The 22983-nt window shown below is 35.2% G+C and overlaps 1 protein-coding gene across 1 annotated transcript in view; it reads right to left on the bottom strand.

The window, feature by feature from the left end:
• Nucleotides 1-2199: 2199 nt before the first annotated feature.
• Nucleotides 2200-22983, bottom strand: part of LOC117322315 (probable acyl-CoA dehydrogenase 6) — a 32507-nt gene continuing 11723 nt past the window's right edge. The window contains exons 2-9 of the mRNA XM_033877169.1: nt 19807-19927; nt 19384-19513; nt 17940-18046; nt 14841-15008; nt 9144-9317; nt 6990-7151; nt 5521-5671; nt 2200-2666 (exon numbers count right to left, since the gene is read on the bottom strand). Coding sequence (XP_033733060.1) covers nt 2561-2666; nt 5521-5671; nt 6990-7151; nt 9144-9317; nt 14841-15008; nt 17940-18046; nt 19384-19513; nt 19807-19927 — 1119 coding nt within the window. The 3' untranslated portion in view covers nt 2200-2560. The remainder of the gene's footprint in view (nt 2667-5520; nt 5672-6989; nt 7152-9143; nt 9318-14840; nt 15009-17939; nt 18047-19383; nt 19514-19806; nt 19928-22983) is intronic.

The raw sequence follows: 22983 nt of genomic DNA on the forward strand, positions 1-22983 counted from the left end.
TTAGATTTGTGATACTCAAAAACATTCTTCTTAAAAAAGTTCTTGGCTATAGTTACAATTATCTGGTATCATATTAATAAATAATACTGTATACAATTTTCATGATTGTATGCATCAATGTTACAATTTTGTACAAATGGTGGACAGTCCTGTCCTGTCACAAAGATGTTCGTGCATTACATGAAAGAAATCATGTTCTTGGACTTATGGTTTCAAATACATTGTAATAATCCTTTAGTCATGGATAATTCAAGTGATGATAAAATGTTATACAAGTACTTACTGAACAACCGAATTTTGGATTGACAGTGTACATGTATGTTGCTATGAAAGCCATAACCAGCCTACATTTTTATTTATATATGTATTTCAGAGCACCTGGGATGGTTGATTGTGCGCTTTTTTCCTGGCACTTTTATTTTAACAGTTCCATAACTGTTGTGTGAAATGTAATCGAATTTGGTAAGAAAAACTTGAAGAAAAATTGGGATAGACTTCATTGTTTTACAGAGTAAATAATGCTGTTTGAACTTTTTTTTTTACTTATTTGACTTCTTTGAATTAGGAAGTAAGTCAAAATCATGCATTAAAATTTAAAATAATAAAAGAAATTCTATATCCCAGATATACAATGTATGTATTTGTTGTTAAGGACCCAAATTTTACCAGTTATAATTTTTCAGAAGACACTGCTCAGAGCACAACAGTTGGAAGAATGACAGAAAAGGATTCAGCCCAATATCGCAGAATAAAGGGCGATAACTCTATATATGGTTGAGTACAGTATTTGATCTCACTCAGTCTTACTCAATATTTCATCTACAATCAGAACAAGAACTGTGGAGAGGCATAAGTCAAACTGCTATGTGAAAAATAAGATTACATTTGGTCATCTCAGATTTCGCCAATTGTTGAGTATTTAAAATAACAATGATTTTACTTACAGCATGCTACCAAAAACCTCCCATAATGCACACAAGACTATTTTACTTCCTGTCAAAGCATTAGATGTTTAACACTTTCCATAACGTCAACAGCAAAATGTGCTCCCTCTTAATCGATGTCAACTAAAATCAAAATAATTTCAAGCTCTGCTTCTCTCCCTCTTCCCCACTGTTGACTATAGTTGTCAGGCAAAGCTGACGTCATTTAAGAGTTGATTTGTTGAAAACAGCGCCCGACACATACAATTTTCCAATACAATGGTGCATATAAAAGGTGTTCAGGACTTTCAAAACAAATATTTTAGTTGTTAATTTGTGTTCATTAAATTCAGGTTACATTATTGTTTTCCATCAGAGTAATAGATGATATTTTCTTCATATGTTGTTAATGTTAACAATATGGTGTTTTGCTACATTTTCACTTCAGGAGTCATTATCCAGTACATTGCATATTGGTCAATGGGACATCTGGATTTAATTCAATTAAAAATTTCTCAAAGTACAATATTTCAATTTCTACTCAAGTTGGGCTCAATGAAACTACCAAACTTAATCTGTTTCATTTGCTCATGAATTTGACCAGATTAACACTGATCAGTGCGTATGAATACAAGGTTAAAATCCTTCCGCGGAAATATTTCACCTTTTCTACATTGTTGTTATCAACATGGAATAATTATTCAAGTTATCAAATTGATAATGTATTCTTGTATTTTATGAAAGACCAGATATGCTTAATACTTCTATTTTGACAAAATAATGCTGTTTTTAATCCTTATATTGCGGACTATTTTACTCGACCGACTAGACATGCACAATCCGGAACTCCTCGGGCTTTTCCGCATTTTGACTTGCACAAGCTTCCAGACATTAATATCTAGACCGACATTTTATTCGAAAAAAATCAAAAAAATCAAGATTCAATCCTTAAATGACAACACTATCTTTTTTGTGTTTCTATATGATTTGGTTTGGTTTGGTTTGGTTTGTTTTTGTTTATTGTCCTATTAACGGCCAGGGTCATTTAAGGACGTGCCAGGTTTTGGAGGTGGAGGAAAGCCGGAGTACCCGGAGAAAAACCACCGGCCTACGGTCAGTACTTGGCAACTGCCCCACGTAGGTTTCGAACTCGCAACCCAGTGGTGGAGGGCTAGTGTTAAAGTATCAGTACACCTTACCACTCGGCCACCGCGGCCCAGTTTCTATATGAAAAAAACAATACACCAAAAATGCACATGTAGTCTCTGCCATTTTGGTTCAACTTCCGGGGGCAAGCCTAATAACTACTTCCAGTATGGAATCCAGAAAGAACACAAAATACGGAAAGAGTTAAGACAGCTAGAAAACGAATGTTAACCTAATATTGCATGAACCAAATGCGCCATTAATCATTAACTTTCTATAATTGTTAAAGTTTTTATATAAATAAGACATTGATAACTGTTTAATATCACAAGTTAGATTGAGTTTTGTTTGTGGACAATCAAATAACAGAATGAAATCAACAACACAAACATGTATTAGACACATAACAGTTTCTCAGCAGGAAGTACCTTACTCAATAAATCACAGTTTGCCAATATTCCTTCTTTTAATGGAATCCACAGTCATTGTGATCATTTGGACTTGCTTGGATTTTTTGGTAAAGTGTCCATGTATTTACATATGACTGAGAGCATTACTTCATCGGCCCCTGCCCCGATGGACAGCAGTCGGAAATCCCTGCAATGAAAATTAACCAAAGTGAAATTAACAGCCTGTTGACATACAACATAGTGAAATTAACAACCTGTTAACATACCAACATAGTGAAATTAACAACCTGTTTACATAACAATATAGTGAAATTAACAACCTGTTGACATACAACATAGTGAAATTAACAACCTGTTGACATACAACATAGTGAAATTAACAACCTGTTGACATACCAACATAGTGAAATTAACAACCTGTTTATACAACATAGTGAAATTAACAACCTGTTTACATAACAATATAGTGAAATTAACAACCTGTTTACATACCAACATAGTTAAAATTAACAACCTGTTGACATACAACAAAGTGAAATTAACAACCTGTTTACATAACAACATAGTGAAATTAACAACCTGTTTACATAACAACAGAGTGAAATTAACGACCTGTTTACATAACAACATAGTGAAATTAACAACCTGTTTACATAACAACATAGTGAAATTAACAGCTTGTTTGCATAACAACACAGTGAAATTAACAACCTGTTTACATGACAACATAGTGAAATTAACAACCTGTTGACATACAACATAGTGAAATTAACAACCTGTTTACATGACAACACAGTGAAATTAACAGCTTGTTTGCATAACAACACAGTGAAATTAACAACCTGTTTACATAACAATATAGTGAAATTAACAACCTGTTTACATAACAACATAGTGAAATTAACAACCTGTTTATATAACATAGTGAAATTAACAACCTGTTTACATAACAACATAGTGAAATTAACGACCTGTTTACATGACAACATAGTGAAATTAACAACCTGTTTACATGACAACATAGTGAAATTAACAACCTGTTTATATAACAACATAGTGAAATTAACAACCTGTTTACATAACAACATAGTGAAATTAACAACCTGTTGACATACAACATAGTGAAATTAACAACCTGTTTACATAACAATATAGTGAAATTAACAACCTGTTTATATAACATAGTGAAATTAACAACTTGTTTACATGACAACATAATGAAATTAACGACCTGTTTACATACCAACATAGTGAAATTAACAACCTGTTTACATAACATAGTGAAATTAACGACCTGTTTACATAACATAGTGAAATTAACAACCTGTTTACATGACAACATAGTGAAATTAACGACCTGTTTACATACCAACATAGTGAAATTAACAACCTGTTTACATAACATAGTGAAATTAACAACCTGTTTACATAACAACATAGTGAAATTAACGACCTGTTTACATAACAATATAGTGAAATTAACAACCTGTTTACATAACATAGTGAAATAAACAACCTGTTTACATAACATAGTGAAATTAACAACCTGTTGACATGACAACATAGTGAAATTAACAACCTGTTTACATAACATAGTGAAATTAACAACCTGTTTACATAACAATATAGTGAAATTAACAACCTGTTTATATAACATAGTGAAATTAACGACCTGTTTACATAACAACATAGTGAAATTAACAACCTGTTGACATGACAACATAGTGAAATTAACAACCTGTTTACATAACATAGTGAAATTAACAACCTGTTGACATAACAATATAGTGAAATTAACAACCTGTTTATATAACATAGTGAAATTAACGACCTGTTTACATAACAACATAGTGAAATTAACAACCTGTTTACATAACAACATAGTGAAATTAACAACTTGTTGACATACAACATAGTGAAATTAACAACCTGTTTACATGACAACATAGTGAAATTAACAACCTGTTTACATAACAACATAGTGAAATTAACAACCTGTTGACATACAACATAGTGAAATTAACAACCTGTTTACATAACAACATAGTGAAATTAACAACCTGTTGACATACCAACATAGTGAAATTAACGACCTGTTTATATAACAACATAGTGAAATTAACGACCTGTTTACATAACAACAAAGTGAAATTAACGACCTGTTTACATACCAACATAGTGAAATTAACGACCTGTTTATATGACAACATAGTAGAATATAAACACTAAATATCTTGAACATACATCAGCATATCAATTATTTATTACATGTATATTAATTATTAATTAAAATGAGACATACAATGGATATCACTATTTAGAGATTTTATATCTTACACAGTGTATGAGAGATAATTATATATATAAACTAAGAGATTTATTTCAAATTCTACCACGTTTGCTATGCAAATGGCCTTCGTTATTAATTTAATTGCAAAATATTCTCTTCGTAGTTGTATATCCTGCAACAATACACAAATCGTCGTTAATTACTTCTTAATTAATTTCAGTCGAAGGATCATTTTTTGGTCAGTAAGTCAAAACCAAACTAACAATATTCTAATTTAGGCTTTAAATCTATCGACAGATTTACCACTGCACACGTTCCTATCCCAAAATCTGATCAGTGGAAGCAGGATAAATTGGACAGGACTGATGACGGACTGGACTAATTCATATTTAAATAATTCCTATTCTTATACACGTGACAATGAAACCTGGTTTTATGTTTAATAAGCTAGTGTAAGTTTTAACTCATTATGTAATCAACTTGCTTACTGTGTAATATAACCATATTTAGCTTATATACTTGTGTGTCAAGGGCTTAATTTTGCAGCAAAATATCTACCCTATAGAAGGAATCAAGGTTTGTCCGACAGGAACCTCCCAAAGATAAGTGATTTAATTCAAAACTGTGCATAAGCTGTATTTTCTCCAGCACCTACTATGGATAGAAATTCTTTATTTTTGGTTACCACATATATACATGTATGATTTATTTCTGGAGCACAAATTTGGCTAAATATCATTCTGACACAAACCTGAAAAATCGGCTAATTGGAACTTCGTTAGTGAAGCCCATGCCTCCCCAATACAGTAGACACCCATCAGTGACTTCTCGGGCCAGTCGTCCACTCTTCAGCTTACACATGGAGGCCAGCATTGTCACATCGTTACCTTCAATGTATTGACCTGGAAAAACCAAGGAATGCACAATATCACTGACAACTTATAGCAAAGATAAGATAGTCTTCCATTTAGTGAAATGCCTTTGACTGATCATAACCAATCTAATTATTTAAACAAGAGATTCCAGAGGGATCTTGGCTCCCACCATTGGATGACTTTTTATTGGATGTAAGACTGATCTTTTCTCTGCTTATCTCTTCTTTCTCTTATTCATTTGAAAACAAGTGGAGTCAACATAACAAATCTGAAAAATCTATCAAGAACTTTCTGAGAAATATGTAGTTATGGTTATGTAGTTAAACTCCTACTAATTATACAAGAGAAATCTAAATGAAAATCAAGAAATATTTAAGGGTTAACTGTAATATATTTTTTTACGTTATTGAGCAATAACACAAAAAAACTTGGGTGAACAACGATAACTCCGCTGACGTCACAGTTTTTTTTTTTTATGTTATGAGATAACATAATTTTTTTGAGCCAATGAAAATGCTTGTTACAAGCAAAATTAAATTATTCATGAATAACTTTCTAAGATGTAGCATTCACAAACTTAAACTGAACAAAAATTCAAAATGGCCACCTGTTGGGCATTTTATTTTCCAATCAGTATCAATATGAAACATATACACAACTGACCGGGGGAAAGCGGAAACCAAATGCAAAATGTGAGAAAGACCCAAGACAGGAAGAATTTCAGAGATTATAGTCATAACAAACGTCAGCTGTCAAAAGTCAAAATGACTGTCTGTTGGCCAAATTATTCAAACACAACTAGAAACCATGGAGAATTTACCTGTGAAATTTGAGAAAGGTCAATGATACAGAAAAGCTTTCTGAGATCGTGTTTTCCAAATGGTCTCAAAATGTATCATTCAGAACTAGTGAAAAAGAAGAACCAACAGGTAAAATTTGAGAAAGATCCATGAAGAACTTTGTAAGAAATAGCGATAAGGAAACATAAACTGTCAAAATCATAAAAAATCTGCCATTGTCAGCCATTTAATTTCCCAATCAGTCTTACAATTTATAATGCATAACTAAGGACCAAGGAGAACCTAATTATGAAATAAGAGAAAGATCTGTAAAAGCTTTGGGAAATCGCGATTGTTATGAATGGACAACCGACGGACAGACAACAGACTATGGACACATGTACAAGGTAATTTGAATAGCCCACCATCTGATGATGGGTTAAAATTAGCACATAAAAATGATTATCAGAACACTGTAAAATTTATATGATTTTTTAAAAAAAAATTCAAACTTTGTGCTCATGAAAAATAATCTTGTTTTACATTTTTGTGAAACATATACTTACCAACTGCACGATACAGCATTGACCGGAGAGCCTCCACTTCTGTGGCTAGCTCAGCAAGACGAAAGTGGACAACCTGGTTGTTAAGGATGGGCTGTCCAAACGCCTTTCTTTGGCTTGTATACTCTGTTGTCAAAGCAATGCACTTCTCCAGGGGCAAAACAGCTTAAAATGAGGAAAGAATTCAAAATTGAGATAAAAACTCTTTTTGTATCTTATTTCAACCAACATTTTGTAGCATATACAGTACATGCACATACTGCAGTAAACGAGCTGATTTTGACACTTTCAAATTGGAGTGTATAACCTTGTTTAAACCAATAAGCACAATGATTAACTGGCACATTGATAGGGAGTGGAGTCCTTTTAAAACCAGTCATGGACTTTCAGTTAATCCTAGCTGAGTAAGTTTCACCATCCGTAACCCACGGCCCTGACGCTCACAGACCGTAGGATGATTGGTACACTTTTTCTTGTTTCCCGAAAAAGATTTCTTTTGGAAATTTGACTGATTAAGTTTTGGTTTGACTATTTAAAGTAAGATCGGTCTTCACGGATTACCTTTCAATAGTAAAAAAAAAAATCCTGTTTCAAATACCTGGCACGTAATTCTAAAGGCATTTAAAAACCAGACATTGCCACTTTTATGAAAATAAAAAAACAAAGAATTGTATTTATCCGTTTATATCATAGACCAGTATACATTGTGTACCACGTACATATGTTGTACATTTTGTGGCAGCTTCTGCATGACAGGGATCCCACAAAATATGTTTCACACAAATGAGTTCTGAAGTTTAATATGTATGGTGATATTTGCACAGGTTAAGTATTTACAGAATACTCTATAATATGGTCCACCACTACAATCTTTTTATACAATGAAATAGTAGGAAATACTCTATTATGCGAAATTGTAATTCATGTAAAAGGAAAAGTAAAACTTCTAAAAATGATTTCCCACTTGATCTATAATTGAAAGCTCCATAAATGACGTTAATGACGTATTCTTTAAAAGTTGAGATGTCATACATCTTACCATCAACTATCAATATCTGAGTCAGAGGAGTCAAATCAACGTGTGGAAAACTTACTAGTAAAATCATTTTTGCTGTTTACGGACCCCTTAATGAATTCACAGGTGCCTGACTCGTTTTATAAAATAATAACATATAGAGTACATATAAGTCTCATTTATATGTACTCTATATGTTACTATTTTATAAAACGAGTCAGGCACCTGTGATCCATTGTAAATATTACACTCTGCCTCACAGTATACACAGAAACTGCATGAAATTAGGTATTAAAACAGTAAGTATTTAATTATATTATTTCATTCCATTCCTTATGTACAGTGACTTTATCTTTACATATCATTAAATGATGATTTCTTCATACTGAAATGGGTATAAGATGGTTGCCTACATCTGCACATGCTTTTTCAAAAGAGTTATCTTTCTTGATGGAACTCACAAAAGTTTCTTTGAACACTTAGATGGAATCTAATGAGAGTGTTATTTTCTTTGTGTAAAGAATTAACATGCCACAAACAATGACATTTTTAAAGTACCATTTTTAATATTTTTTCAGACAGGGTCACATTTGAGCATATTTGGGAATTTTTGTAAAATAATCTATTAGACCAATTATCTTTTTTCTTTCAAACTTTGACTCAGCATGGTCTAGATGATCAAAGAAATTAAAATAAAAATTTTCTATCCACAGCAAAATTTTGATGGTAGGTGTAGGCAAGATTAAGCATTAAAGATAAAGATATAGCGATACACAAGTCTATATGATAAAACATGTTCTTTAAATCATAATTATGTTTACAAGTTTTGAAACATCGTTTACCTCAGTTGAAGTTTATAAAGAATGCTACCCGGACGAAGCCGAATTGAGTCACGTGGGTGCTTATGACAAGTCCGATGAGCAGCCATGAATGTATTCTTGTAGAACCTACCAAATTGTAATGTTGTTATTTCTTACTGATTTAGGTATTTACAAATTATGGTTGCAGACACTTTTAATTTTCATAATTAAGGGAAGATCTTATTTATATAAAATACTTTTTGAAATTACTACGCCTGATAACATTTTCCCACAGTGATTTTTACAGTGTTATAGTCGCTCTAACTTATGACAAACATATACCTGCCGCGATAGCAAACAATCGTTCCTCCTGGAACTGCAACATTTGGTACGTGAATCCCATTCCCTCGTCACCGATGATATACTTGGCTGGTACTCGTACATCCTGCAAGAAAACCTGACCGGTATCTGAGCTCCTCATCCCCATCTTGTCTATTTTCCTCGCTAACTTCACTCCTTAAAGGATTATATAAAATGTACACAAGCGATTAGCGTACTATGGTATATGAAATAATATATATTTTTATAACTAATACTAGAACTAACTCGCTAACTTCACTTAATGTACACAAGTGATTAGCCCAGTATTGATATGAATAATATATATTATTATAACTAATACTAGATCTAACTCGCTAACTTCACTCCTTAAAGGGTTATATAAAACATACACAAGTGATTAGCCCAGTATTGATATGAATAATATATATATAAGTGTCACTGATAGAAGAACTACTGACCGGTCCTAGAAGGACGGAAAAGCTTTATGATGCAGTGTTATAGTTATATTTACACTTGCAAAGTTTTGTCACTATATAACAATACCAGACCGATTTGTTTACCATTCTTGCATGGAAACATTGACCTTTGAACTTGCGTATGAAAATATGACAGGGTACGGGAACTACTTTCGCCAAGCACATGGCTTTGTTTACATTTACAATTTAAGTTACGCTTTGTTTACCATTGTTAAATGTATAAAAATAACATGTTTGACAATATTAAATATGATAATCTATCAAAATGTTTTTGTTTTTTATGTTAATATCATAATAAAAAACAGAACTATTTTTTACCGCGGAAAAAAAGTCTCAATTTGTTGTGAAGCTTCACCATTGGCTGTTCTAATAATTGACTACTCCCACTGTGTCCGACTTTTATATAATTTTTTTTATTTACAAAGAAAAAATATTGTAATCACAAAGACTTATAGAAACAACATCCGTAAGTGTAAATATAGGGATTGGATTTCACTTTTATGTTAAGCATGCTTTTATGGAGCAATTCCTCTAAGAATATATTCTAAATGGGGCGCTAGTGCGCCCCATAGAATATATTCTTAGAGGAATTGCTCCATACAAGGATGGTTAACATAAAAGTGAAATCCAATCCCTATATATGAACTAATTCCCTCTAGGACAAGTACATGTGTCAGTAGTTCTAGAGGCAAAGTATTTAATTTCAAAAGGAAGATGGCAAATTTCAAAATGGCCCAATACAAACACATTCACATTTCACTTTGTAACCTCCTATTGTAATGAGTGACTGGATTCCAATTTTATGTTAACTGTGCTTTTATGGAGCAATTCCTCTGGGAATAAACATTATATGCTTTGTGGTAGTGATCCATTTAGAATATATTCTTAGAGGAATTGCGTAAAAGCATGGTTAGTATAAAAGTGAAATCCAATCACTATCTAATTATTAATACTTACGTGAATTTTATATTATATTTTTTTATGTAAACCAATCCTCATGTGTACATGCATGATATCGTAACCCCATAAAAGTTAGTAACTGGTGGGGGTGATATCGTAACCCCATAAAAGTTAGTAACTGGTGGGGGTGATATCGTAACCCCATAAAAGTTAGTAACTGGTGGGGGTGATATCATAACCCCATAAAAGTTAGTAACTGGTGGGGGTGATATCGTAACCCCATAAAAGTAAGTAACTGGTGGGGGTGATATCGTAACCCCATCAAAGTTAGTAACTGGTGGGGGTGATATCGTAACCCCATAAAAGTTAGTAACTGGTCGGGGTGATATCGTAACCCCATAAAAGTTAGTAACTGGTGGGGGTGATATCATAACCTCATAAAAGTAAGTAACTGGTGGGGGTGATATCGTAACCCCATAAAAGTTAGTAACTGGTGGGGGTGATATCATAACCCCATAAAAGTTAGTAACTGGTGGGGGTGATATCGTAACCCCATAAAAGTAAGTAACTGGTGGGGGTGATATCGTAACCCCATCAAAGTTAGTAACTGGTGGGGGTGATATCGTAACCCCATAAAAGTTAGTAACTGGTCGGGGTGATATCGTAACCCCATAAAAGTTAGTAACTGGTGGGGGTGATATCGTAACCTCATAAAAGTAAGTAACTGGTGGGGGTGATATCGTAACTCCATAAAAGTTAGTAACTGATGGGGGTGATATCGTAACCCCATAAAAGTTAGTAACTGGTGGGGGTGATATCGTAACCCCAAAAAAGTTAGTAACTGGTGGGGGTGATATCGTAACCCCATAAAAGTTAGTAACTGGTGGGGGTGATATCGTAAGCCCATAAAAGTTAGTAAATGGTGAGGGTGATATCGTAACCCAATAAAAGTTAGTAACTGGTGGGGGTGATATCGTAACCCCATAAAAGTTAGTAACTGGTGGGGGTGATATCGTAAGCCCATCAAAGTTAGTAACTGGTGGGGGTGATATCGTAACTCCATAAAAGTTAGTAACTGGTGGGGGTGATATCGTAACCCCATAAAAGTTAGTAATTGGTGGGGGTGATATCGTAACCCAATAAAAGTTAGTAAATGGTGAGGGTGATATCGTAACCCCATAAAAGTTAGTAACTGGTGGGGGTGATATCGTAACCCCATAAAAGTTAGTAACTGGTGGGGGTGATATCGTAACCCCATAAAAGTTAGTAACTGGTGGGGGTGATATCGTAACCCCATAAAAGTTAGTAACTGTTGGGGGTGATATCGTAACCCCATAAAAGTAAGTAACTAGTGGGGGTGATATCGTAACCCCATAAAAGTTAGTAACTGGTGGGGGTGATATCGTAACCCCATGAAAGTTAGTAACTGGTGGGGGTGATATCGTAACCCCATGAAAGTTAGTAACTGGTGGGGGTGATATCGTAACTCCATAAAAGTTAGTAACTGGTGGGGGTGATATCGTAACCCCATAAAAGTTAGTAACTGGTGGGGGTGATATCGTAACCCCATAAAAGTTAGTAACTGGTGGGGGTGATATCGTAAGCCCATAAAAGTTAGTAACTGGTGAAGGTGATTTCGTAAGCCCATAAAAGTTAGTAACTGGTGGGGGTGATATCGTAAGCCCATAAAAGTTAGTAAATGGTGAGGGTGATATCGTAACCCAATAAAAGTTAGTAACTGGTGGGGGTGATATCGTAAGCCCATAAAAGTTAGTAACTGGTGGGGGTGATATCGTAAGCCCATAAAAGTTAGTAACTGGTGGGGGTGATATCGTAAGCCCATAAAAGTTAGTAACTGGTGGGGGTGATATCGTAACCCCATAAAAGTTAGTAACTGGTGGGGGTGATATCGTAACCCCATAAAAGTTAGTAACTGGTGGGGGTGATATCGTAACCCAATTAAAGTTAGTAACTGGTGGGGGTGATATCGTAACCCCATAAAAGTTAGTAACTGGTGGGGGTGATATCGTAACCCCATAAAAAGTTAGTAACTGGTGGGGGTGATATCGTAACCCCATAAAAGTTAGTAACTGGTGGGGGTGATATCGTAACCCCATAAAAGTTAGTAACTGGTGGGGGTGATATCGTAACCCCATAAAAGTTAGTAACTGGTGGGGGTGATATCGTAACCCCATCAAAGTTAGTAACTGGTGGGGGTGATATCGTAACCCCATCAAAGTTAGTAACTGGTGGGGGTGATATCGTAACCCAATAAAAGTTAGTAACTGGTGGGGGTGATATCGTAACCCCATAAAAGTTAGTAACTGGTGGGGGTGATATCGTAAGCCCATAAAAGTTAGTAACTGGTGGGGGTGATATCGTAAGCCCATAAAAGTTAGTAACTGGTGGGGGAATTACAACACATAGAAAAGTCAATGAAACGTGAAACTTTCTTACGCTGTGACAAATAGATCTCTTTTTTATGTGGGAAACAACCAAAAATAACACAAGCTTTAAGAGATATTAAGAAAATTTTTTCTCAATATTCACTTTTTCTGTATTGACATTAGAAGACAAAAAACACTGTGTTTTTTGCATGAGAATTTCTATAAACAAAAGTAGTTCCTGTACTGTAACATGTTCATGCTCAAGTTCAAATGTCAATGTTTCCATGACAGAATGGTAAACAATAACATCTGGTAATGTTGAATAGTGACAAAACTTGACAAGTGTTAGTATAGAGGAATGGTTGTTGTGAGGTTAAAAGACAAGTATCATATGACATCTTCAATCTCATTTTGACAACATTAAATTTCTGCTGTACCCAGAACTTCACAAACTGGCATTAAAATATCGCAAACAAAGATTAACTATCAATTATGATACACTTTACTAAAATGTAAGCATATTGATTAATTAATGGTTTTGATAAATGGTTTTATTATCCTATAACAACATGTACTGCTATTGCTGACAAACTAGCATAAGACCTTGTTGGGATGTAATAAGTTTACCAGCAATAAAAATGCATGTTATGACACCAACACCCTTGGCTAAAATACTGATTGCATTGATTCATTTACCCGTTAAGTTCAAGGGGAGAAAGATGAGTGATTTGTTTATTCACATGGAAAGTCCATGGAGACAGACAAGTGTTTATTTACCTGGTAAGTCCATGGAGACAGATGAGTGTTTATTTACCTGGTAAGTCTATGGGGAGACAGATAAGTGTTTATTTACCTGGTAAGTGTATGGGGAGACAGATGAGTGTTTATTTACCTGGTAAGTCTATGGGGGGACAGATGAGTGTTTATTTACCTGGTAAGTCCATGGGGAGACAGATGAGTGTTTATTTACCTGGTAAGTCCATGGAGACAGACGAGTGTTTATTTACCTGGTAAGTTCATAGGGAGACAGATGAGTGTTTATTTACCTGGTAAGTCCATGGAGACAGACGAGTGTTTATTTACCTGGTAAGTCCATGGGGAGATAGATGAGTGTTTATTTACCTGGTAAGTCCATGGGGAGACAGATGAGTGTTTATTTACCTGGTAAGTCCATGGGGAGACAGATGAGTGTTTATTTACCTGGTAAGTCTATGGGGAGACAGATGAGTGTTTATTTACCTGGTAAGTCCATGGGGAGAGAGATGAGTGTTTATTTTCCTGGTAAGTCCATGGGGAGACAGATGAGTGTTTATTTACCTGGTAAGTCCATGGAGACAGACGAGTGTTTATTTACATGGTAAGTCCATGGAGTGACAGACGAGTGTTTATTTACCTGGTAAGTCCATGGAGACAGACGAGTGTTTATTTACATGGTAAGTCCATGGAGTGACAGGTGAGTGTTTATTTACCTGGTAAGTCCATGGAGTGACAGATGAGTGTTTATTTACCTGGTAAGTCTATGGGGAGACAGATGAGTGTTTATTTACCTGGTAAGTCCATGGAGAGACAGATAAGTGTTTAGTTACCTGGTAAGTCCATGGGGAGACAGATGAGTGTTTATTTACCTGGTAAGTCCATGGGGAGACAGATGAGTGTTTATTTACCTGGTAAGTCCATGGAGACAGACGAGTGTTTATTTACCTGGTAAGTCCATGGGGACAGATAAGTGTTTATTTACCTGGTAAGTCCATGGGGAGACAGATGAGTGTTTATTTACCTGGTAAGTCCATGGGGAGACAGATGAGTGTTTATTTACCTGGTAAGTCCATGGGGAGACAGATGAGTGTTTATTTACCTGGTAAGTCCATGGGGACAGATGAGTGTTTATTTACATGGTAAGTCCATGGAGAGACAGATGAGTGTTTTTTTTTTACCTGGTAAGTCCATGGGGAGACAGATGAGTGACTTGTTGCCATAGACAGGTCCCTCAGAAGTATTGGCCAGAAGACACATCCAGTCTGCCTGGAATGCATTTGTGATCCACATTTTACCCCCGTTAATGACCAGGTCATCTCCACGTTTAACAGCTTTAGTTTGTATACCTGAAACAACAGGGAAACATTTAAAACTGATAGCTTTAGGTACAACAAAAATATCTGCCATGATAAAGAATATTTTAATATGATGTACATTATTAAAAACCTTAACATATTTTACAACAATTCTTAAAAGACTATTTCAATTTATGCTAATATTTTACAAAAAAAAAGATTATTTCAATTTATGCTTATATTTTACAAACAAGAGGCCCATGGGCCTTAACGGTCACCTGAGATTTGAAATATTTCAGTTAATTTAATTGACCCTTTTTAGCCCCGTCCATCAGCCCCTAGGAGTCAGTCAGGGCCAACATATGCATATTATCAAACTTTCATCCCATGCTGAAAATGTTAACCAAGTTAGAAGGAATTCCAATAGAAATCAAACAAATCATAGTCAAAAATGTGATTTCCCTATATAAACTATAGTAAAATTTACCCCCCCTCCCCAGGGGCAAAAATATGACCCCAAGGTCATGAAATTCATGAATTTAGTAAAACACCATAAGACCCTTCCACCTATGAAGAGCATTTGATTCTACCTTATTTCTGACATGAGAAGTAGATTTTTGAAATTTCAGTCAATTTGAACCTTTTTAGCCCCGCCCATCAGCCCCTGGGGGTCAGTCAGGGCCAACATGTGCATGCCATCAAACTGTCATCCCATGCTGATAATGTTTACCAAATTATAATGAATTCCAATAGAAATCAAACAAATAAATGTCAAAAATGTGATTTCCCTATATAAACTATAGTAAAGTTTACCCCCTCCCCAGGGGCAAACTTGAGACCCCAGGGTCATGAAATTCACAATTTTGGTAAAGCACCTTAGGATTCTTCTATCTATGAAGAGTATTTGATTCCATCATATCTGAGAGTAGAGAAGAAGATTTTTGAAATTTCCGTCAATTTGGCCCTTTTTAGCCCCGCCCATCAGCCTCTGGGGGTCAGTCAGGGCCAACATGTGCATGCCATCAAACTGTCATGAAATTCACAATTTTGGTACCCGTCCCTCATGACAGGCCCCGGGGGGGGGGGGGGGGGGGGGGGGGGGGGGGGGGGGGGGGGACTATATAATTTACAATTTTGGTTGACCTTTACCCATTACCCATAGAAGCTTCCTGCCAAATTTTTTAGGGAATTTGGTTTAGGAGTTTTGGGGAAAAGTCGAAAATGTAAATTGTTTACGGACGCATGACGGACGACGACGGACAAAAGGGGATTAGATTAGACCTAAAAAGGATTATTTCATTTTATGCTAATTACTCTTGCTGAACGTGATGGGTCTTATACTATAGGAAGAAACCAGGCTAGGGTCACAAGCGAAAAGTCATGTGGTCAGGCAGGTGACCCCATACCTTTCCATGCTTTATAGCGATTTCAAAATGACGGGCATGAGCCAGGATATATTCCCCTTAAGAAATTTTATTGACCTGGCCCCTGCAGTGTTATAGTTGGTCACAATTTGACCTAATTTTAACCATTCAAATACAACAAATTTGTCAGCGGTGCGATAAAACTAAATATCATGAGTATAAAGTCTATCAAGTTTCAAGAAATCAGTCGAATAATATGACAATCTTTAAAAAAAAACAACAATGAATATTGAAATAAAGAAATGGGAATAACTTTTGTCATATCGGAATTCTTTTCAGGGAAAGACAATTCATATCCTAACTATATGATGAATACTAAGTTTTCTCTTGGTTCCCTCGTGTTGAGAATCACTTTAAAAGTCATGCATGATTATCACAATTTCTAAAATGATAAATTATTGATCAGTAAAGGAAAACATCAAAACTTTCATTAACATGTAAGATAATCTGAACTAGAATGAATATACTGTATCTGCTAGACTCTGGAATAGTATGATTAATGATCACTCACTCTATCCATCTGAACCAGAGCCGACCTAACGTCATATATATCTGCTAGACCCCAGGGGGTTCATAATATACTAATTAGCTACATCTGAACCAGAGCCAACCTAATGTCATATGTATCTGCTCGACCTATGGAGGTTCATAATATCATATTAACTTGCTACATCTGAACCAGGGCTCAAAGTGGATATTTTTCCCAGGTGGCCTATTTGGCTACCAAGTCATGTAAATCTAGGCGCAAATTGGAAAAGTTGGTCACCTGACCTAGTTGTCTTAAATTTGAAAAATAACTCTTTTAATTCTTCAGATGAGTATAACATCTCTTTGTAATTTTTTTCGATTGTGAACATCATTTTAGCATTGACTGCAACCTTTGAAAGATTAACCAAATTGCAAATTTACACAATTTTTTTAGTGGCCATGCAGGCGCCTTATACGTGAATAACTGGTCGCCAATTGTGAAGTTAAGGTGCCATGGCCACTAAAATTGGTGCCACTTTGAGCCCTGTGAACCAGAGTTAACCTACCATCATATGTATCTGCTTGACCCATTACAACTTGACCTACCTCCCTAACTGCTCGTCCCTGGAGATACATAATATCATACTAACTTGCTACATCTGAACCAGAGCCAACACTCACTATCTGCTAGACCCTTGGAGGTATATATGATATCATACTAACTTGCTACATCTGAACCAGAGCCAACCTAAACGTCATATATATCTGCTCGAACTTTGGATGTTCATATATCATACTAACTAGCTACATCTGAGCCAGAACCTACCTCACTAACTGCCAGACCCATTGAGGTCCATAATATCATACTAACTTGCTACATCTGAACCAGAGCCGACACTCACTATCTGCTAGACCCTTGGAGGTATATGATATCATACTAACTTGCTACATCTGAACCAGAGCCAACCTAACGTCATATATATCTGCTCGAACTTTGGATGTTCATAATATCATACTAACTAGCTACATCTGAGCCAGAACCTACCTCACTAACTGCCAGACCCATTGAGGTCCATAATATCATACTAACTTGCTACATCTGAACCGGAGCCGACCTCACTAACTCCTAGACAGGCCACTCTGTCACCTGACACGGATGGTGCTAGGAATTCCTTCTTTAGCTCATCACTTCCAAATCTAAACAAAAACAAAAAATTGTCAGGAAGAAACCAGTAAGTAATTATTATATAAATAGAGGATTTTACATGAGTGGATTCATATGTATTACAGGATTTCCTAAATGAGATTAATAATTTGATACCCTACAAGCTTTTTGGTGAATGCCATTAAAAACTCCATATAATTATAGAGCCAAGAGTGTGTTTTGTCAATCACAATGCCAATTCATGAGAATTGAAGTAAACATTTTCAAATTAACTTCTATAAAACAGGCTAATTTTGACTTGAACAGTATTTCTTTTTCACAACAGAGAAATGGGGTCATGACGTCATATATTCATTTTTTTGAAAATAAAATATTAGTGACATTACAATCATTATATGTGACATTACAATCATTATTAGTGACATTACAATCAACATTATTACAAGTGTCTTATACTATGACATATGATAGAGAGGTATTCAAACATATATGGTAGAACATATACAGGTCAGTTAATGTGATGAAGACATCTTCTACAAAGGTTTTGTGAAGTCAGGTATATGTCATAGCTCTATATAAATACATTATATTACGTGGATGTGGCACAGTGGTATAAGCTGCAGGTATATTTCTTGCTAGGCAATTACAATTTGTAGGTGCTGTTGATTGTGAGTTTGAGACCAGGTCAGGGCATGAGTCATAATCAAATTGTCTTCCTTCATCATAACTTCATGCATGTACATACAAAAACAGTTTCCCTCTGCTAAATTCCATTAAACCTCTGGTAAGTTTGAATCGACGGATAGTTTAAAGACGATGTTTTTTTTTCAATACAAACAACAATTTTCTAGCTAGTGTTTGTTCAAACTCTGATTATTTATAACTGACCCTATTTCAAATAATTTGAACACATGAATATGACTATATATAGAAGATATACAAAATATTTTTAAGCTTATATTTATAATTATATCTTAATATTCAAAAAAGTTCCAGATGAAAGATGGAGCTCCGATATATCTGGCAAGGGGTCAATACAACGGGAATGTAATGCTTCTGGGGAAAGAGGAGGTACAGCCCAAAATTGGAGATTTGATGGTTATTTGAAGCTCAGTTTGGCTTGGTTATATTTGTTTAACATCCTATCAACAGCTAAGGTAATTTAAGGACAGCCTCCCGGGCGTGTGATGTGCAAGTGTGTGGTGAGTGCATATGCATGTTTTGGGAGGCTGCAGTATGTTCAGGTTAAGTCTCCTTGTGATAGGCCGGAACTTTTGCCGATTTATAGTGCTACCTCACTGAAGCATACTGCCGAAGACACCCAGCAGCACACCCACCCGGTCACATCTACACCAGCACTATACTTTACCTCGCCAAGGCAGGAGTAGCCATGGCGATCTGTACACCTATCGCCATTGGTATCGCTCCGCAGTTGATGGAACCTAGCTCCTCGGCCACTGCCACATTGTAGGTAAAATCCAATCCTAACCCACCATACTCTGTCAACAAAGATTCCACAGTCAGAAGTATACCAAACCATAATATACTGTGTAATATTACACATGGAATTTACCATTTAAAACATTAAAAAATGCCTATCAACTTCAGCAGGGGCTATCTGATTATAATGAGTTGGGCTATCTTACAAATGTTTTCGATAAAAATGGCCGGTTACAAAATACAATACTACAAAGCTATATCTTTAATTAGCATTTTAAATCTAGTTGCATCATTACGACATAAGCTATAATTTGCGCCTCACTATATATATATGTACATGTTAAGAAAATACCTGTTGGCTTGGTAACGCCCAGTAGGCCTGCATCTCCGAGAGTTTTGAAAATCGGTTTAGCAGGAAATTGTCCATCTGCCTCCCACTGATCAACATTTGGATTGATGTCTCTTTCAATGATCTGTATCAATACAGAAACAAAATTGATTCAAATATATATAGTGTAAATTAATGCAAACAATGGTAATTAGTTAAAATAGAAATACAAAAATTCAGTTGCTAAATGCATTTGGAGTGGCAAAATGCAATGATCAGATTCAGACCAGGACCCCATATAACTCCAGACAGACAATCAATCTAACCATTTGTATACCTAGCCACTGGGGTTCAGCCCAGCTCATTTTCGCCACAATCTTTCCCTCCCTCTACAGGCTAGGATCCTTGACCATGACCTTGACCTAGCTGGGAGAGCTTATATAATTAAGAACTGTGCATATATTTTTGAAGACGTTTGACAGGAAATGATTTTAACTTTAATTTATAGGCATTAGTAATTCACATCACACTTACTATATTCAGCTGAAAAATATTTATTTCACTTCTAGAATCTGGCTAGGTCTAACTGGATGACCTCTGCAACAACCATACTTCGTGTATGAGTTACCTCCCCTGTACTATAAGCATTTTCCGAAAAGTCAATATAAAGTTGTCTATTCATTCTAAAACAATGATAACATGAAATATCTTTAAAAAAGATAAACGGCATAGTTGTAATGCTGGTGGTTATAATGTAAAACTACTGGTGAAATAAATTAACGAACTACATTGTTATTAATAAATGCGCAGTTTCAGCACGGATAACAAAATTATATCAGTTTGAATCATTTTTGGTGATAATAAGACTGCAAATGTGTCATTTGAATAGATGCATCCACTTATTCAGCTTGCATTCAATTTAAAAGGGACATCAAGGTAAAAACGTTGCAATTTTCACTGAATGCACGTGTTTTTTTCCTTTCCAGTTATGTTTCTGTGCTGTCCCAATGGTCACAGTCAATCCCAATGTCCAGCTTGACCACTCAATTTAGTTGGGAATCCCCACCTAAATTTAGCTCGGAAATTATTTTTAAATCATTACGTGACTGTTTTGAAATCGTGGCAACACAAACACATGATAGTTTACAAGGCGATATCTATATTCCATCTGGGTTAGTTGGATAACGATATTATACAGTGGTTTAAATGTTAAATAACACGTTCGGTATATATTACAGCACACATATTTATGTGTAAATTATAAGTGTAAACACTGTTCATATAGTATAGTAACAGTGGCGATGTACTGGCACAGACTGTATAAATATTACCGAGTTTGTGGAACTATTACCGAGTTTGTGTTAATATTACCGAGTTTGTGTTAATATTACCGAGTTTGTGTAAATATTACTGAGATTGTCATGACCTACTATCAAACAATCAAGTAGAATACGAGCGTCGTCCGTATTACTGCTGTTTTCATGTTTAAACTGTTACAATCTATTGTACTGCTTCCCAAGTTTAATTCTAGGATTGTGTTTGACCCATTTTCCTATTATTCTCTTCATTGCGGAAGCTGTTATCGTTTTCAACCGCAGTCGATTCACATTGGAAGCCATTTTTGTTTCCATGTGTTTTAGTTTGTTGTACACATGCGTTTATCGTATATGTCACAATATTTGCATATTCAGAGTGATAACCTTTTAATAATTGATAATTGATGTTTTTTATGTACATACATCATCAAATTCGAATGGTTATTGTTCAGAAGGTTATTTTTTTAAAAGATATACCCAATAATATGATAAAAAATACAAAATAAATATTGGTTTACCGTGAGGTCCCTTTAACTTTGTTTCGTTTTTAACTGTATATGCAGGCCTCAGACCACAATTAATTTCGAAATTAAAATATTTCAGAATTTTGCAAAAAATCTGGTTTTCACATCACTTGTAGAACTGTTCAAACTGAACATACTGTGAGCTGGAAAGTACCCCCATGACCGGCATTTAAGAAAGATATTTATATCTAAAGTGTACCCTGAACGAAAAACGATAATCAAATATGTTATTCTTTGTAACCACCAAAGAAGAATGTCGCAAACCGCATCAAAATCGGTTTGGCGAGTGCCGAGATATCGCACATCGAAGTACGCGATTTGCACCTATCGGTCGACTGCTAATCAGCGTATCGGTCATGATCAGTCACGCTGATTTGGAACTCTTCGGTCTATGACGTCACAGGTTGAACGGAGTGACTGTTATGGTAGCCAGTAATCCGAAGGGTTCTGATGTTAAAGCTGCCTTGTCTACATAGTAAGATCGTCAGAAAATTCGGACTAGGTGGCCAGTAGCAGCACAAACATGTCTGAATACGATCTGGACATGAGATTTGAAGTTGTTGAATTTGCCGAATATTGCCGAGCCGACAAGAAGTCGGAATTCAACAATATAAGTTTGAGTTTAAAAAAAAATATGAATAAACAGTGAAATTGACTCTGAAAATGACCGCTTGGTTAGGCTAACACAGACTGGTGTAATAATCGGCCGATCACCAATAAATGTATATTAGTTATGTGTTTACCATTTCTTACTCATTACCAAAGAAAGGACACAGAATCAACATTTTTAAATAAAATAATGTGCCATTTCATTCGCAAATTAATATTCAAATAAACATACCAACAATACAACAGTTCTTGATAGTCTGGTTTGTGAGAAAAGACGAACACACGTACAGTAAATTCATGCGTTATATATATTCTATACAAAACCCGCTTCTAGTCACGAAGGACACTTAATTTAGAAAGTACATTTGTAATATATTATAATCATCATGATCTTCAATAGACTAAATCTCTCCCGTATGAATACCAGTGTTGAAGTCTACAACAAACTTCTACATATACAGATTTTATCCCTTTTTTTACATGCCATGGTCTCAGGGATTAAGGACGATTAAATGCTTGATATACGATCGTTGTCATTGAAATTAGATAAAAGTGATTCGCAACAATTATAATATAATTGATACTTTCTGCACAGGTATAAAGCATACATATGTAGGTACTTATTAAAACCATCATTTTAGCTCCGTTTTTTATGATAAAACACATACAACTTATTTCATCGTGACTAATCATTATTAATACTAAAACTTAAAAACTCGCAATGATTTTCGTGTATGATTTTTTTCAAATTT

Source organism: Pecten maximus, chromosome 2 (assembly GCF_902652985.1).
Source record: "Pecten maximus chromosome 2, xPecMax1.1, whole genome shotgun sequence".
NCBI lineage: Eukaryota > Metazoa > Mollusca > Bivalvia > Pectinida > Pectinidae > Pecten > Pecten maximus.